This window comes from Struthio camelus, chromosome 16, assembly GCF_040807025.1.
Source record: "Struthio camelus isolate bStrCam1 chromosome 16, bStrCam1.hap1, whole genome shotgun sequence".
In the NCBI taxonomy this organism is placed as follows: domain Eukaryota; kingdom Metazoa; phylum Chordata; class Aves; order Struthioniformes; family Struthionidae; genus Struthio; species Struthio camelus.
In genome coordinates, this window is record NC_090957.1 from 12,522,498 (window position 1) to 12,541,163 (window position 18,666).

At 50.1% G+C, this 18,666-nt stretch overlaps 1 protein-coding gene and 1 long non-coding RNA gene across 15 annotated transcripts in view; both read right to left on the minus strand.

The window, feature by feature from the left end:
• Nucleotides 1-866: 866 nt before the first annotated feature.
• LOC138061263 (uncharacterized) lies at nucleotides 867-6,059 on the minus strand. Its single transcript, XR_011134945.1, has 3 exons — nucleotides 5,430-6,059; nucleotides 4,190-4,268; nucleotides 867-2,006 (listed from the first exon to the last, which is right to left on the minus strand). It is a non-coding gene; the product is annotated as an uncharacterized lncRNA (long non-coding RNA).
• A 5,371-nt stretch (nucleotides 6,060-11,430) lies between these two features.
• Nucleotides 11,431-18,666, minus strand: part of GTF2IRD1 (GTF2I repeat domain containing 1) — a 103,548-nt gene continuing 96,312 nt past the window's right edge. For all 14 annotated transcript variants that reach the window (XM_068910347.1, XM_068910345.1, XM_068910340.1 and 11 more), the window contains 5 exons: nucleotides 18,428-18,505; nucleotides 14,107-14,299; nucleotides 13,246-13,283; nucleotides 12,458-12,594; nucleotides 11,431-11,817 (listed from right to left, as the gene is read on the minus strand). In XM_068910347.1, coding sequence (XP_068766448.1) covers nucleotides 11,749-11,817; nucleotides 12,458-12,594; nucleotides 13,246-13,283; nucleotides 14,107-14,299; nucleotides 18,428-18,505 — 515 coding nt within the window. In that variant the 3' untranslated portion in view covers nucleotides 11,431-11,748. The remainder of the gene's footprint in view (nucleotides 11,818-12,457; nucleotides 12,595-13,245; nucleotides 13,284-14,106; nucleotides 14,300-18,427; nucleotides 18,506-18,666) is intronic.

Sequence of the window (18,666 nt, forward strand, 5' to 3'; positions counted from 1 at the left end):
CGAAGGGGGCCTGGGCGGAAGATGGCCGTGCGCGGGGAAGCGGGGAGCCGCCGCCGCCGCCGCCGCCCTCGGCCACGCAGCGGGGCCGCCCGCCGCCTCCCCCGACCCCCCGCCTCTCCGGCGGAGGGGCCCGGCCGCTGCCTCCCCCGCGGAGGGAGGAAGGGGCCTGGCGCCGCTGGGCCTCGGCGGAGGCCATTTCCCTGCCTCGTTGCCTCGGGCCCGGCCCCAGGCGGCGGCGGGTTTGTGCCACTGACGGCGGCGCTGCTCGGCCAGCTGAGGCGCAGCCGTGCCCGGCGGGGGAGCGGGTTCAGCCCCCGGGGGTTCAGCCCTGCGACGTAGCAGCGACCGCCTCCCGGAGGGCAGCTCGGCCGGGCGGCCCCCTCCGTCTCCCAAAATGTCTCCAGCTTTATGGATAAACAGCTGCTTGCCAGCCTGCGCTGCTGTATCTTACTGCTCGAGTCTGAGCCCAAGCTGCTCCGTGTAGCAGGAGCCTTGAGTAGCCCAAGTGCTGTTGCCCCATAACGTTCATTCCCTCTATTGACTACTGCAAAAATCAGCCAAGTGTAATATAAAAAAAATCGCTCCCAAACACAGTTCTCTCGAGAACCAACACTGGCAACAACAATTTCCCTTCAAGTGTGAAGCCTGGCTTTGGTTAGAATAAACTCTAAACACAAAAATAATTTTTCCATTGCTGCAAGTTATGCTAGCACTTTTCCCCAAAGGTGCGAAGCATGACTGATAGCATCTATTTTTATAGGTCATTCATAACCAGGCAAATGTTTTAGCTGACATCACTTTTATTTGCCTGGGAATTTAGGTTTGATGGGGTAACTTTGGATGGAAAATCAAGTTTCCTTTCAAAGGGAAATGCTGTATTTGAAATTTTGTTCTGAATCAGAAAGCTGTATGCTATTAAAAATAGCAAAAAACCCACCCAATATTAAACTATTGTTTTGATAAATGTCAAAATTTTGTTTAGATTCCTGTTTTAGCTTTGATTGTGTTTATTCATTTTATTTGCACTGTTACAACGTATATAAAACCATTAACTCTATTTTGGGAACGTTAACGATTTGTTTACAGTTGGTCAAGAGGAACCACAAAACATTACGATTTCAAGTAAACTTCATTTTTAAAAGGAATTGAAAAAGGCTCAACTGAAAGCATTTAGCATCCTCCTACTTACAATAAAGAGGGACAAATAAAAATGGGGAATAAAACTCAGAATCTAACCTAACCCTCAGAAACTATCTGCTGCAAAAGTATCTCTGCAGGAAAAGTTACAAGTGTCCGCTGTTTATGGTAATGTTGAATGTCAGTTTCCATACCATCACCGTTAAGGCAATAGACTTTGTGCAAAACAAATGCCTACCCACAAACCCGGCATAGCTGGGGCAGTTTAAGACATTGTGGCACTATCAGTGGTTCCTTACCAGTTTTCTGCTGGACATCCTAACTGCTCGATTTAAATAGCGGGAAAGAAAATACAAGCATTCAGCAGTGCCTAGCATGAAACTCACTTTCATCACCACCTTAAATTAACCCGGAAGATTTTGCCCTGCAGCGTGTGTGTGATTCCTTTCTCCTGATCATCTGCAGAGAAAGGCATAACCTCTGATGCAGGACTATCATAAGTGGGGACCACAACTTCCTAAACTGCCACAACTATTTTCTAAGTAAATATGCCGGTTCTCAAAATCCCAAAATCGTTGCCAGGACTTTGTTCAGGGGCTGTGCCTCGACCCTTAACCCACAGGTATTGGCTGCTCCTGGTTGCGGGGCTGATATGTTTTTGATGCGCAGCATCGTGTCATGAGTTATAATGAGAGTCATATGCTGCATCTGATTCCTGCTGGCAAGTCCATAGTTGCCATGGCTCATTTGCTCCCATGTGGGTCCTCTGAGGAGTAGAAATTTGCTGTTTGTTTGGGAGAGGATTCTTCCCACTTCTCCATATCCTTCTCCACCACCTGACCCAGCCACATGAGCTATGGAACTGGTTACTGTTTAGGAAAAAAAAAGATACATAATGAGAGTTAACTTAAGTCATGCTTTATTCAGAATAATGTTTACCCATTGTGGTTACAAGATGACTAACTGAAAAATTAGTTCCTTAAGGCTTCTAACTCCAACAGAGACATCCACTTCCAGCCACTGGCTGTTGTAAATCAACGCTCAGACTAGAAGTAGCTTGTATGTTTTTAGTAGCTAGAGTAATTAACAACTGCAACATGCACATTACCATTTTCTCCATCACTTAAAAGCTTGGAAATCTAAGCAGCTTCTTTCTGAAAAAGACACTCGACTTTCTGCATAGCCTCCATGGAATTTTAGCAGCAGATTCCTGAATAGATTGTTACATTTAACATCAGACTAGCTAATCCAGATGTTCTTTCTAGGTTTAAAAGTCAAGGAGCAATTTCTGGAGGAAAATACTTTCACCTAAGTTCCTTGCGTTAAAGTATTTTGTATCGTTTCACTTTTCCCTCTACTACTTAACCAGCTGGGCTTCAACTACAGATTGGACAAGATTTTCACACAGCTACAAGGCAAGCAAAACACTTCTCTTAAACAAGGAAGCTGGACTGTAAAACTACAAACATTGAAAAAGAGGAGTAGACTTCAGAGTTATTTTTATCATCATTAAAAAAGACAAATTACATTTCAAGTTCATACTCTCCTTCTGAAAACAAATTGAAACAAATGCATACAATTTTTTCACTTACTCATTAGTTTTGGAAAATATTCTCTTTCATCCCCAGAAACATGTATTATTCTCTTTAGAACTAAGAAGTTTTAGGCTGTCTTTATCAGAAGGTTTTGCTGCAATACATGCAATGAGTTATAAATTTAACCTCCAGCTAAACATAGCGTACGGGATTTCAAACAACTCATATTTGAAGTTTCTGTGGGTAAATCTAAAGATTCATGACAGCTTACATCTAAACATCTAACATCTAAGAGTCCTAAAACCCTAGCAAATGCCAACTGAAACTATTGGAGTCCTTAAAAATTTGTGAAGGGGATTTATGCCTGAAGGCAATGATAGCAAGTAGAAAGCAGCCAATCTTTCACTGATCATCATGGACCTGCTTTTCCAAGCAGTCACCTCTTCTCCTGAAAAACTTCCTGCGTGTGTGGGGCAGGGCGGTTGGATCAGAGCCTAACTCTTTTCTCCTTGTATTACCTTATCTTTGTGCAGCCCAGGATACTTGCCTCAGTTTGCCGGCCTTTACTTGGTGTTTTGCCATCTCTTTCTCTAAGTGGTTTAGTTTCAGGAATCACTGCACAACCTTTGAATAGAGAGGAAGTGGGGGAGGAAGCCCCAACCTCTTAGGAAAAAAAACAACACTGCAGAACTATATTGTGTTTTACATTTTGTGCAGAAATTAAACTTCAATGTCTGGAAGCCATGTCCAAATCTAGTAGAGCCTCAGAGCATGGGAGTTCACAGTTCCCTGACGTACACTGATTCTTTTATATGTAGATATAAACTCTTCCCTTCCCCAAACTTATGTTTAAATTTCAGCTCTGCAAACAGTGTACCTCTGCTATACCCCAGGAGCAAAGTACTCTTTGTATCAGAGAACGTTAGCGATGATGGACTAAATAAGTCTGTGCATTGATGGACTATGCAACCCACGTCTTTCCAGAGCAGACCTCCAAATAAGCCTATTTCACGCTCCTTTATCAATTTTTCCTTTGTTCCAGTTGTCTAGATTCCTCTGCAGTTTTCTTTCACTAGGCTTTTCCTCTGTTAAAAAGTAAATAAAGACATCCTTTATTTTTACTTTGAACGTGGTACTCGTAATAAGGCTGGCAAACGCCTGTACAGGACAAGAATTTGGATAGTAAAAGCACTAGAGAACAAAGAAGCATTTAAAAATAATTCACCTCACGTGATACAGGATTACAGCGTTAGTAAATATGCATTGTTCCAAATATCAGGATTAAAAAAAAAAACAAACTCAAAACTTCACACTATCCAAAATGATAGGCGTCAGTGATAGGTCATGGCTACTCTCCTCAATGCATTTATTTATAGCACAAAAGAAGTTGCCTCTTTGAAAACACTTGGCAAATCTGCAATAAGATGCTTTGATGAGCACAGCAGCTAATACGGGCACTGAAAGTATCGGTGGCTGCTGAGCAATTATTCGTATCTCAAAATGAATGCTGCACTTACAGGCTCTCACGGACATTGCTGCATCACCTTGTGTTTCCCAAATCTTCCTCCAGCCGTGACAGCCAGGCAGTGAGCGTTTCTAAAATGAAAGCCGAGACTGTTGTGCACAAGATGGCAGAGCAGGAGAAGTGCCAGCATCCCGCCACCCGCTCCTGGTACCCCTCCAGCCAAGCCCGGCGCCGAGGATGCGGTCCGGCGTTGCAACAGAGGCCGAGACAGCAAAAAGTACAAAGAGATCAAACACGAAACCTGATACTTCAGGTCTAGCACGGGCACACGCCAAATTAATTCCGCTAGAGAACAAATATCGCCAGGTAACGCAGAAGCCAGCAGTGCTTCTGCCTCATGGGTTCAGCCAGTTCCTCAAACTAACTTAGGTAGGTAAAATCTTTTTTTTGCTATTAGGAGGAAATTAGATTGGGATGTTGCCAGTGAAGCTTTGTCATCCCAGCGAGGGATTTTATTTCCCCCTCCTTCCTCCCCGCCGTGCTCCGGACCAAGGACTCTTTGCCAGCATAACTGTGAAGCCCAGATCGAGCTGTTGACAAACAGACCAGCAATGTGAGCTTATTTGACACGAAGACCCATCACACCAAAGTCTGAGAAGGAATTCTTGTATTTGTTTGCAATAAGAGAAGAAAGATATTTCTACTTGACCTACCTTTCTAGAGGAAAAGGCTTTGGGAGCATTTTTGCCTTACAGCGCTATTTCATTGGCTGCTAAACTGAAAAAAGGTGTTTATATGAAACTCAAAAAAGCCCCCCAAAAAACCTCAAAAAACCCAACAAAAGCAACAAACAATTAAAGGGAATTTGCCTGTACAAGGTTTATGAATTGCAATAGGATTTTTGTTTGTTTTTCAGATGCTCTCGCTTTCCCGTGCCTGCGCCTGCAGCTGCGAGCGGTGCCGGGAGGAGGGTGGCAGGGGGCTCAGGGTAGCGAGGAGGCGGGCGGCCGCCCGGCTTTGCTTCGGATAATCTTCTAAGATGACGAGCACATCAGCCGGGCTGCGCTAAGCCAGCAGCCTGACGGCCACCTAGATCCACCCGCCTCTACCCGGGGAGCCGAAAGCCTCCCAAAAACAGAGGGGACAGAGCCTGACGCTGAGGAGCGAGGCAAGGCACGAGCAGCCAGAGGAAACAGAGGATGACACCCTCCACAGAGGCTTCCCGAGCCACAGACCTCCTTATTTATTTATTTTTTAGCTGAACGCCGTCAGCTCCATTCGCTCTGACTCACCCGACTGCAGCTCCATTAGCGCCTCCAAACCTAAGCAGCCTACTGCAGCCTTCTCCCCAGTTATCTGCGCTCAGGTCTATCCACAGTCGGCCACGAGGAAGAGGATCTTTTTTTTCTTTTTTCGCCCTGACTGCAACACGAGACAGATTTACTGCTGCAGCCCTCAGCAACGTAAACAGCAGCTTAAAACGAGCCTTTAGTATCATTAGAAGAGCTGACAGGAAGCTGGCCGCCGTAGACAGCGAGGCAGAGCGCGCTCTTGCCCCAGGATTTTGTCATCTAAGCCCCCAAAGCCGGCCGGCAGCTCCTCCCGGGCCGGCGCCGGCGCTGCCGGAGGCCAGCTAACGCCGCGCAGGCCTCCCAGGCGACGAGCCGAGGCAGCGGCTTCGTAGCAGGGAGAGCGATCCTGTGCGAGCTCGCGGCAGAGCGCCCGCGGTGCGGGACGCGGCGGCTGTTTTCTCTGGTTCAGAATGGGTCTCGTGGCTTTAGGTGTGGAGATTTTGGGGTTTGTTTTGGTCCTTAACGGGGTGAGGGGAAGGTGTTTTGGAGAACGCTTTGAAGCGGGACGGGGGGCAGAGCTCGTCGCCGCCGGCTGCGCGTCCGGAGGGCCGAGAAGGGCGAGTGCCGACATGGCGGGCCTGCGGCTGGCTGCGCGCCACGACCGGCTGCCTCGCGCGGCGCCTCGGGGCGCGCCCGGGAACGCGTAACCGTCATGACGGGTGGCAGAAGTTCCTTCAAACAACTCGCCCCCCCTCCACCATCCCCCCCCCTCAAAATATCACTCAAGAAAAGACGTTAATCTTAACTAGTGTGCCAGTTCGGTTCAGCTACATCAATCTGCCTTTGTACCCTACGGAGCTGTTACCTTGAGTCTGAGACAGCTGTTTAATATATTCGTTTAACAAAAGATTTTAGCCGCTCCACCGGTAGAGTCCTCACGAGACCCTGGAAAACCTCTACGACTATGTAAGTTTATCCTCACCTGCATGAGAAGCAGTTTGGCTGCCAAATTCCTTCTCCCCCCCCTCCTTTTCTTTTCCACCCTCTGCAATTTAAAGACACCGAGGGGAGAGTTGGCCGGGTCCCCTCAGTCCCTCCCAGAGCACCGCTCTGAGCAGCTCAAACCGCCAGGAAAAGCAGCAGCAACATGCTGATTTTCCCTTCCCAGCTCCCAAGCAGGCGCGGTCGGTCGCCTGCTGGCACGCGGCGCTGCACGGCGGCGGCAGCGGCGCGGCGGTATGGCACCGGCACCGTGAGTGGCCCGAGACGCACGCCGTGTTGCGGGGCCGCTGCACGGAGAGGGTCGTCGCGGGTCTGAGGCCTCTGTTCATCCAGGAGGCAGCAGGAGGGCAACGCGCTGCCTCCGGCCTGCTTCCTCCCGCCGGGGCGGTTTGCGCGGACGGATTTGAGGCCAAACGCTAACGCCGCCCAGCCGTCGCGCATGGGTTATGGCGTCCGGCGCAGCGTCTCGCCTCTCCGGGATGCAAAACGCTGCCGAAATCACCCCCCCCGCTCCCGCTCAGGCCATGAACGGCCGGTTGGCGGCGTGAGCGGTGGCTGAGCCCGGCCGGCTCAGCAGCTGCGGGTTTCCTTGCGTCGGCCCCTGCCCCTGCGTACGCGCTGGCGAGTCCCTGGGCTGCAGCGCGAGCGCCAGAACGGTGAAACCAAATCACATCTGCACCGCCAGAGCCGCGTCGGGGACGACCCCCCTCACCCCGAAAGGGAAGGACCTGCCAGCGCAGCCTCCGCGGCTGCAGGCTCCCTGCCTCGACACCACCACTTCTCTTTCCCAAAATAGATGGTCTTAGAAATAGCCAGGCTGTTTCACAGCACTGGCATTTAGGAGCTCTGCTGCAGCGCTGCGCCTCCATCCACCCCTGATCTACACCAGTGCCTCCAGTGTCGCTGCTGGCCCTCGGTGCTGCCTTCAGGTCTCCCCTCCCAGCAGCAGGCTCATGTGCACATCCATGTTTTTTCCCCTCTGGCTGAATCAGTAGGATTCCCCGCTTGAGGGAGCCGAACCGTGTCGGAGCCATTAGCTGGAGGAAATAGTGTAGGGGGAAACGGCAAGCTCCAACCATCCTGCAGGGTCTGAGCGGCAGAAAAGCACCACCCCGGCAGCACGCCCTGGCCTCGTCCTCACAGCTTGCAGGGAAAAGCAAAAGCAAGCCATGTCTGATGGTCACACCACTTGCAGCATGTGAAGCAAATACAGTCCCTTAAAAATCACATCGCTGCCGAGCTGCTGCCACCCCCTGGAAAGGCTCCGGATGTGCTCCCTGCTGAAGGAGCTGCCGCAGAAGCCAGTGCCTGTTTCTCCACAGTGACCACAGGTGTTTTGGCCCAGAAAAGCGTCCTTGGGGGCCTTCCTCCCCCTTGCACTGTCCTTCACGCCAGCAAAAAGCGGGCCTTAAATGCCACTACGGTTCAGAGGGATGCCAAAGTCCTGATGCACAGAGCTATGGAGGTACCAAATCCCTCCAAAATCTGTGCTGCCGAGTCAGCCCGTCCCAGGCAAATCCGCTTGGATTTGGCTTGGTGGAAACGCTATGGCCCAACCTGGAGCCGGTCCGAAATGTCCTCGGGGCTGCCCCTTTGCACAGCCGAGAGCAAGGTGAGCGTGGCAGCGTCGCTACCCACGGGGAGAGGCAAGCCTCAGCGCGACTCGTGTTAGCCTTTGACGAGCTCATGTCACGGAGATGTTAGTCATGCTGCCTAGTGCAGAGCCGGGAAGGGCTACTCACCATGGGGATGAGCGTGGTATAAGGACGCCGGGAAACCAGAATGAGACTTGATTGCGCTTGTAGCTCAAATCAAAGCTCGCTCTCTTTGACTTCAGCTGAATTCTTCAAAACAATAAATCCCCCCCCCCCCCCAAAGCTGCTGAACTGAGCTGAGGGACCAACGCCAACTCTCACTTGGTTGCCTTATTAGTTTTCTAGAGACTCACCGTATCATCGGGGGGAAGAGGCTGCCTGCACGCCACGCCGCCGACAGCTCGCGCCTGGTGCGTCGAAGCTGACAAACTTGTGCTTTCACTGAAACGTTTCGCAAAGCGTTTCCTCGCAAATGGGTTCTGGGGTCTAAATAAAAGCACAGATGCTGCTTATGCTGTTCCCTCGCATCTCCGTGCACTATATTTTTAAAAAATGATTTGAATCAAAGCTCTCATTCTTTAATTAAACTTCATTTAGATGCCATCTGCCTGGGATCAAAATGGCTTCATGTTTTGCAACTCTTAATGAGGATTGTTATTGGATTTGTAAACACATAAACAACAACCTCCCCCCCAAAAAAAAACTCTTTGAAAAGTAATAAATGAGAAACGTGGCTCAAGTGTTAAGAGCTGCTTCTTCAGTCTTCTAATTGTCATGGAACAGACTCCATTCAGCGGATAATCACGTTATATACAAAAACTGGGTATAAAAATACCCTGCAACTGAAGGATCAAGATTAGGGAAAGTGCTAGAATTGCAGCTGAGTGAAAACAGTAATAAAGCAATAATTGTCATTTTTCCATCAGCAGGAAGAGGCCGAATTCCTGTCGCACATACCTTCATCTCCCACCGCTACACGGGCCACAACGGTGGCAATCTTCTATCCTGGCCGCGGGAAAGTTGACAGCGGTAGCCTCGTCACTCCCAGAAGCGACAGAGACAATTACTGCTGTCCACTTCAGAAGATAAAACTCTTATCAGAGAGGAGAAAAGGAGAAGGAAGAAGGGAGTTTGGTGGAGGTGAGCAGGGGCGCAGGGTGGGGGCACCCGCCGGATGTGCTGCCTCGCTAGCGGGGACAGAGCAAGGGCAGAGCAGGGGAACGGCCACATGCTCGGCCCCTTCTTAACTTCTGTTTTTTTTCCCCCCCACCTTTTACAGCCTTTATGATTCCACCAGGCTTTCTGAACTCAATCATTAGTCCCTAGCGTAGCTCTGACGCCCTAATTTAACTCAGCTGCCTGACTTCACCCTTGCCTTTCAGCGCAAGTAATTAGGGCCCCACGTACTACGCAGCGCATTAGATCTGTATCCTGCAAGAAGCTTCACCCCCACCGCGCATTCAAGGGAGCGCTGAAACCTGGAGCAGACCCAGGGCAGCGTCAAAGATCTTCACTCATTACCAAGCCACTCCACTACCTTCAGTGTTACCGTATCAGATCTTTTTTTTCTTTCTTTCTTTTCTGAGGGAAAAAAAAAGTCGAAATATAATGAATGTGCCCTAATAGGAGACACCTATGTGTGGTTTGATCTGTGAATAAGCCCATTTCAGACATTTCAGAAAGGAAAATTGTATTTTTACCTCTGAATCATGTTTCTTTGTTGCTTAATTGGAGATGCCATGGGTTTGAGCATCAGGCAGAAAGAGAAAAGACTTCCAATTTTGATGCCAAATGTTCAGATGTCAAACTGTATTTCTAATTGGGGTCACTCATACAGATTTTTGTTCTTCCTCTGGCTGCCAGCTTTGTGCCTTCTCTTACGTTTATCTGGGCTTTCATTAGCTCATGTGATCATTTGCATCTAACTCAACAGCAAATGGAAGTCAGGAACACAGAAATAAAATTGCAGCTACTTTGAAAGGTTCTGCCCATGATCAAAATCCTCTGGTGGATGAAAAGACAAGGACTCATGCAGACGGAAAACCCATAAAACAAACAAAGTGCATTACACCGGGAAAAGCTGCCACAGGTGACTTTGATCCCTGCGTCTGCTACCATCGCCTTCCTCCTCGAGTACATGCAGAAGCCCTAATGACTGAGGCAGCTGCTGTTCAGGGCGGCAGATTTGCTCAGTGGAAAACGCTGCAATTTGTCCTGAAGCCTGTAAGGACGTCTGGTGAGCAGTGCTCAAGTTGACCAATGGTTATCCAAAAGTAACTCAGTGGTTTGCCATTTGTGCAGGCCAGAAGCAAGCCAGAAGCATCTTGCTTTACTGGTTGGTATGAGATTTAGGAGGGAAGGTGTCTGCTGGGTGTGCTACCCTTCCTCATCTTCCTCACCACAACTGATTCTCAGGCTAAGAAACAATCCACAACTGCCATTTCGGAGAGGGCCAAGTTGGTCATATTGTGCTTGCTCAGAGTGTAGGAGCCATTTCTTTCAGTGCCACATTCAGCGTTTCCTTCTGCAAGCCGTTACATTCGTTCACGTTCTTCTTCTGCCACCCTCATGCCCGAAGCACCTGAGAGCATTAGCTACCACACCATCGTACCTGTGCTCAGATCTCCTCATATATAAAATACAAGTTAAAGATGCGCAGGGGTAAGTAACAGCGGTTGGCCACATTAGCTTCTGCTGCCCACATCTACTAGTGAAATTAAAGCAGAATTGCAGAAATTTGAAATCAATTTACAAATTAAAATAACTTACAATGATTTATTTTCCTCTGTTTACTGAATTGCTTCATTTTGCTCTTTCGGAGCGAACTGGACCCGGGCACACAGAGGAGACGCCAGAACTGCAGGAAGCACTTTGCCACAGGTCTTTCAGTAACGGTAGCGACTTTTGGGCCTGCATTACTGAACTAGTCCAGCATCAAAGCGGACAAACTGTGTTTACTCTGTGAGCTCTCCTCAGTCCTTGAGGCATCAAAATCTTTTGGAAAATCACAGATGGTGAAGAAGGTCATGAAATGAAAATCTTGTAGTGCTTCGGAGGATGGTTAAGTGCACGTAACAGAAATTGCTTCTGAGTTTCTGAGTTGGTGGGCACTAGACGCGACACAAAACAGGGCGTCTGTGGAATATCTCTCCTTGGGGAGGACAATGCGGCCTTAAACCTTCTTTCTGCTTAAAATCTTTCTGCTAAAATCACTTCTGCGATACTCACAGGCCCAGGTCTTTGATGCTTGTGAGCATTCGTTCCCTCGTCTTTCACAGTGGTGCAATTTCGCACCAATCCTCCTGCACTTCTGTAAGCAAATTTTTAAACTGTTGATTCAAGTCTGAAGACATCAGTAGCAAAGGAAGCATTAAAGCATGTCAAACCTCTGGGTTACAAACACTGATGACACTGACGATTTTATTGAGCAGCCAAAGCATGGCAAGAAGGTTTGTAGCTGTCCATCCGGCGATGCCCTCCTGTACTTACTCTTACCTACAAACGCAGTTTGCAATTCAATAATATGTGTAATAAAATAAGTACTTTTAAGAGCAAGGCAACACTTTTTATTTTTATTTAAAAAGGCCTTGATGGCAGGAATATAGTGTAAAAATCATTGGAAAAACTAAAAGGCATTGATACATATTGGAATATACACTTTTTACATAAATTACATTTATTTATTTATTCTTTCATTTGAGGTTCTTATTCGGTATTGAGGTCTAATAGTTAATAGGTCCTGGGATCTGGACGTTTAGACCACCATAGTCTAACATGTACATGGGCCATTGCTGAAAGAGAGGGAGAGAAAAGAAGGCAAAAGTCTCTGTTAGGACACAACACAAAAACATGCATACATCAAATCTCTGACACGTTCAGACATGGGCTGTTGCTCCCACTTTCCAAATAAGATTAAAGAACCAACCCAAAATCAAAACACCACCAGGAAACCCCGACAAAAACCTTTAAGTTGATATCTCTCTCTCTCTCCTTTTTTTTTGTTAAGCGTTTGGTATCATACACAACTGAAGCCAAACCCTGAGGGAGAACAAGTTGCACGTCCACTGATTCCACTCACTGTTTTTTACAGCGGTGATTCGCTACCTGACGCAAGGTTTAGCTTTGCATCTCTCCCAGAACAACTCGAGCCCGAGCGATGCCGCGGGCCGGGCCAGGCCGGGGCTGCCCGGGGGCCCCTGCTCGGCAGACACCGCTCTACTGACAACCCTCTAGAAACCCAGAAAGAAAAGGCAGCTCCAAAGCTGCGCCCCTTCCTTTGCCAAACCTGGTCGGGCCATTTGACATCGCACTTTACAGTGTTTGTCAGGTCAAGTGAAGGGAAGTGGTGCTGGTTCGTAGATAGCAGAGAGCAGCATCCTGAAGCAGAAAGATAGGTAGGCAGTAACCCACTTAATATTTGGAAGGCTTTACCACAAGTGAGATCTGATTTGTTGATGATGTAGACTCCATATTGGAAGAGGAGGAGGAGGAAGAGGAGGAAGAGGAAGACACAGAGTTCCCTTCGGAGATCCTCTTCCGCTTTCGCTTGGGAACGCTGCTGTCTTTTTCTGAAGGGAAAGAGGAGAGAAATGGGACATCCGAATCCTGAGAACGTGTTGCAGATGGGTGGGCTGTTTCCACGGCCCGCTAAGGGAACGCACTCAAATGTTTGCAAAGCCTGGCCGTTAGGCACCTCGCCTCCTCCCCCTTGTACCATCTTAATTATCAGTAGGGGATGCCAATTCTGACACATTTGGTTAAAACGGGCTGACATTTATTAGGGAGGATGGGACAGACAGAGAAACGCTCACAGAGAGAGCACGGAAACCTTGTTTCCTCAGAAGCTCCACTGATAAATGAAGAGTCAAATTAAGGGGTTTATCCAGTGAATAGAACTGCTAATGGGACAAGGCCAATCAGATCCTCCAGAGTACAGTGAAAATTTTAGTCTAACAGTACATGCCTCTCCTCAACTCACAGAAATATAATAATCTAAGAGGATGATTCGTGCCTGAACAGATGCTGTGTCAGCAAGTTTGTTTGTTTGTTTGTTTTTCCCCCCGGGTAGGATCTTTCTCCTAGCCTTGGCTGGCGACGCTGGAGAGACAAATACCTCCCTGCGGCACTGTCTGCCACCCCACACGTTTCGTGGCACAGCCCCTATATTCTGCCTGCCCACCACAGTGGAGATACCAGTACTTTTTTAGCATCCCGCTTACCTGTTTGTTTGGCCTCAGTGCAAATTTCAGCAAACGGTCTGCAAGAAGAACGAAGGGAGGATTAGAGCGTGCACGGGGCCAGGCAGACGCCCGTGTTTCTCCCAGCCACATCTCCGCGGGAGGTTTCAGCTCTCCAAGCGTGGGGAGGCAGTCCAGACGCTGGATTTGAGTTTGGATGCGGGGCTGCTTCTCTGCGTGGGATGGGAAATGGGAGGTTCCCTGCTGCTCGGGGCAACCTGCGGTAACTCTGCGGATCTCTGAGCCATCCCCTGGCCCTTGTCAGGGACAGGAATCACACGTTCTGCTTGCCTCTGGCCAGTGGCCATGCAAAAAGTCATGGTCAGGGTGTCCACTTCAGACTTTGAGGATGTCAGGCTCTCTGCCCTCAGTGGGCAGATACAACTTGCAGTAAGGAATGGGCTCCTCTCAACCAGGCAAGCCGTCGCGCAGCCTCCCCAGCTGAGCTGTTCTGAGCCCGTTTCTGCTGTTCCTCGCTCCTGCTCAGGCCAGCCTGCGGGTCCTGTAGCAACCCCAGGTCAGCATGGGCAAAAAGACTCCTTCACTCAGACCCCCGGACTACCTCAACGAATCTACTAAATGCCTCAGCATTACGTCCATACGGGTCCATCTTCTCTGAATCAAAACACAGCCATCACATTCGCAACGGCAGTACAGCCCTGTCCAAGCTCCAAGCTCCTTAGCAACAAGGCTCATCTCGAACTGTGGGAAGAAACTCACTGGGCCCCACATCCCAATGGGATAAATCGGGTTCGCAGTGGCTTACCGGACTAGCAGCTGGAGAAACGAGGGTAACATTTAACAAATCAGAAAAATTCCTGAGTCCCAAACAGAGAAACTTACTGGAGCTGGTTTATAATCACCATCCGGATGTTCTCGCGTGCCTTCAGAATCTTCTCCAGCCGATGGATGTCATAGGTATTGGGGTTTCTAAATGGGATATCGTCTGGCAGGCCAGTAACCTCCACGGCATCAGGACTGTCCCGGATGAGTTTATAGGGCACCATGACAGGCCGGTTCAACCCCAAAGCTTCTCCTGTAAGGGCAGAGCAGAGGACAACGAACCAGTGACCATGGGCTGACCAGACGGCCTTCCCTGAAGCTTTATCACACTCTTCTCAACACCAGGTATCTTGCTCCTTGACCTTTCCTTGAAATTTAAATAGCAAAGCGCTTGCTAGAGAGCACAGATGTATCACACAGAACAAGACTCACCATAAGAGGCTGGAAAGTCTTCCCACGTTTCAGCTGTTTCCACAGATATTCAGCCTTCCCACAATGAATCCCCTCCCAACACCCGCTGCAGGGCTTGCGATCAAGCTGACTGCAGGAGCGAGAGGCCTGGGATGAGGTTAGGAAGCCAGGGCCGCCTTCACCGCACGTTCCCAGCTCAACCAGAGCTTTCCCGTGGTGACTGTGGCCCTGTTGTGCTGCTGAATTGCCATGGCGGACTTTTGCCTGCTCCATTAATCTTTATTTAAAATCTTGCTATGAAGCTCACGTGAAGGCTGTTTTACAGGACCTGTAGTCTAGTATTTATACACTCATCTCCGCTCTGTAAAAGAGCACCAATGCCATGCTTGGGCCAACCCAGCAAGCCCAGCACCCTGCCTTATGGCTGAGGTCAGGGGCTGGAGCTGGGGAAAAAGCATAAGGAATAGGGCAAATGAGAGACACCTGCTTATCTCTTGCTTGTCTCATTTCAGCTTCCAGGCAGCAGCATTTTTAGGGGTCCCCAGGAGGGATCACATCCTGTACACTGCATTCGACAGCCCCGGAGGGCCCTGCGCTGCAGGAATCTGTCTCACCTACCTTTTCATCCCCTTTATCTCTTTGGCCTCCACAGCATCCTGCGGCAACGCAATACCACAATTTAATCACGTGCTGTGTGAAAAGTACTTCCTTCGGCACACCACTGCCTCTTTCTCTGCGTACCCCCACTTTATTTCCTACACGGTGGGAAACAGCAAATTCTCTCCTATGAGGAAAGGCTGAGGGAGCTGGGACTCTTCAGCCTGGAGGAGGGAAGACTGAGAGGGGGAATCTGATCAACGTGTACAAGTAGCTGAAGGGAGGGTGTCGAGAGGATGGGGCCAGACTCTTCTGACTGGTGCCCACCAATAGGAGACAACGGGCACAAACTGAAACACAGGAAGTTCCATGTGAACATGAGGGAAAACTTCTTTCCCGTGAAGGTGACTGAGCACTGGCACAGCTTGCCCACAGAGGTGGTGGAGTCTCCTTCCCTGGAGACATTCAAAAGTTGTCTGGACACGATCCTGGGTAATGTGCTCTAGGTGACCCTGTGTGAACAGGGACGTTGGGACTAGCTGATCTCCAGAGGTCCCTTCCAACCTCAACCATCCTGTGGTTCTGAGACTCCTGCCCTCCTTGTGCTCTCTGGGCCATTCATGATTTTAAAGACCTGTCACCTCCAAGCGTGCACACACCTACCAGTGCCACCAATGTGCCCTGCTGACATTGCTGCCCCTCCACCAGAGGCGCGAGGCTGGACCCCAGCCTTAACCTGGCCCCTTGGCGGAGCAAAGCTTTCCAGTCCCCCTCGTTTCCCATGAACATCCCCAGCCTTTCCTCGGCACCTGCTGTGAAGCAGAAAGAGAAGGGGAGGAGTGGTTAGACCTGCTCTTGAGTCACGTTTTTGCAAGCCCCAAACCTACGCGCTGAGGCTGAGTTGCTTCTCAGCCAGATTTCTGGCTTTCTTTGTGGGGAGTTCATCTCTGATCTCCATCTAGCAGGAGCCCACCTGGCGCTTTGTGCTCGATCAGCCTGTTTGCGCAAGGCACAGCTGCGGGTTCAGGAGCGTTTGGATTAGACTCACAACCCATCTGACAGGTATCGTGACTCTGACGCTTGCCAGTAAAATCTACGTGAAAAAAAGATGCGAAAACCCCACGAGTGGACACTTTAAAGCAACCTGGTACCCTGGGGCTAAGGCAAGGCCACAGGGATCGTTGCGTGGGATCCAGACTTGACCTTAAACGCCCAGCGCGTGTGAGCACAGCCCTTAGTGACTTCGGTGCAGTTACCTCCCCTCCGCACTTCCGCAGCTCGGGCATGACTCAAGTCCTGTGCCTCAGTCTCTTAACACTCAGTAAGCACATTATACAGATAGATTATGAGCAATAAATAGAGAGCGGGACAGTGATTATTTAGCAAACAGCTGTTGATTTTTCAGCTGGAAGGTTTCCAGCAGCAGCCAGATTGTATGTGCGTGCACACGCACGAGGAGCGAGGCTCTCCCACAGCTCTTGCTGGGAGAGCACACCCTTCCCATCACACCCCCTCTTTCTCAGCAGACACAAGCGCTCGAAACAAGAGCCTGCCTGCTCCCCTCCCCAGCCCCCCAGCTCCTTATGCTTCATTTCTTTTCTTATTTGGTTTCCCTCCGCAGCTGTTGCAAACCAACGGGCTGGGTCAGAGCTCTGTTACTCCACGTGCAACCTCAGTCCAAGGATTGCTCTCCGTTAGGACAACCTCAGGGTTGTGCAAGCCGTTGCAGGGGGCAGCCGGGAAGAGCCTACACAGCCTGGTTACTGGGACAGGTTGGGTGTAACATTAAGCCAGGGCGATGGTGCAAAGGCACATGTCTCCCTGCGCTTTTACAAGCCTACAGTTGTAATAAAAAGTTCTTGTAGGAATAACTGTGCTTATCAGAAGCTAAGAACAGCACAGCCTGAATTGAACGTTTTGAAGCCCAACAGCAGAAGGAGATCATTTCCAAGTTAGGAGGGCTAGCTGCAGCAGAAGTCACTAGGCACTTCTTCCCCAAGCGCTTCTAGAACAAAAAGCTAAGCTTGGGTCGGGGCGATGCGGTGTGCAATGCCAGGACCCATACCGAAACGCAGGCTCCTCTGAATGGCAGGGCGATCGCTGCTGAGACAGGCTGGCTTGCTGGGTCCCACCAGGATGAGCCAAGCTCAGGAGAGGGGAGCAGTGGGGGAGAGCAGTGTTTCAGCAGGCTAAAGAGAATAAAATAGCTACTTGAGAAGTGCTGCCAGCTGGTGCACTGGCACCTCGAGGAGGGAAAATCAGCCCCCAAAGCAGCACAGACCCCGCGTGGGCGCTGTCACTGCGGCACGCAGCGCCCCCGAAATCAAAGGGGCTTCGCCTAGCTCTGACCTGGGCAAGGCAAGCAGCCTTGGAAAGGGGAGACGAGATTCGAGAAGGGAAGGATATGACATTCCCCACCCACATCTCTAGGGCTGTCTTTGCTCTCTTTCAGGCAACTGTTTGGGGGATGCAGGGAGGAGCAGAGGTGACAGGCCGCAGGGCAGCGCGTGGCTCGTGGAGCAGGGCCAGCGGAGCAGCGTGTGCCGGGTCGCAGTGGGCCGCTGCACGGCCGTACAGCCCTGGCCTCGCACGTCACGTTGAGAAATAACTGCTGACTGGTCATGCAGCTTTTAGCCAGGCCATAAGGAGGGCAGAGCTATGACCAGTTACGGCCCAGGAACTGTACAGCTTCCTGCTCTCCGAAGGGCTGAGACAGCTACGCTGTTCAGGGTTGTACCTACAGCAGCTGCCTCCTGTTTTTGCCCGACTGCTATTCCTGCTGCAGCTTTCGCCAACAACCGGTTTGGAGGGACGTTTGGTTTTTTTCCACTAGGCGCACGGGGAGCCTCAGAATCACATTTTCAAATCTTCTTCAGTGTCTTGACCTGCTTTTCTGCTGCAGCTCCAGCAGACACCGTGCCCCATCTCTGCACACGTTGCGCTGGGCTTTATCCCGCTCTGCGGCCAAGAGGCAGAGCGGGTGGGAGAAGCTGCCTGCCAGGAGCTCTGCGCACGGCCGGCACGTTCAGCGCATGCACCGCTGCTTGCTCTGGCTCAGGACATGTTAAAAACGTGCTCAAGGTTGATGCCGGACTGAACAAATCCTATTCCTTGGGTGCCTTTTTCCTTCCTCCCTCCCCTCTTCAAAGAGGAGCTGTCAACGAGAAGGTCACGGTCCCAACCGTCAGCACTGAGACGTGGGAACATCCCTAGGGACAAGCTGTAACGTGAAGCAGTGAGAAGATACCTGTGCTGCAGCAGGCTGCTGTGCACTTGTCCTATAAATAGAGGTCTTCGGTGTAATTAATTTTAACTACGGCTGCTGTCAGCAAAAACAAACTCACTTTGCTATGTGTGCAGATGGGAAACTCACCGTATTTTTCATTGAAAAGCTCTTTCACTTGTTCCCGGAGAATCACCTTCTCTCCAAGCCTGTTTGCATCGTCCTCATCTGCAAAGCAAAAAGGGGCAAGGAATAAAATATACCGCTTCATTTTGACCCCTGTAAAACCCATCTCACCGTTGTGCACAAGAACGCATCGCCGCACTTCAAGGCACTGCTCTGCCCAAGTGCAATGTGGGGACACCTCAGACGCGACTGTTTTTCGCTTG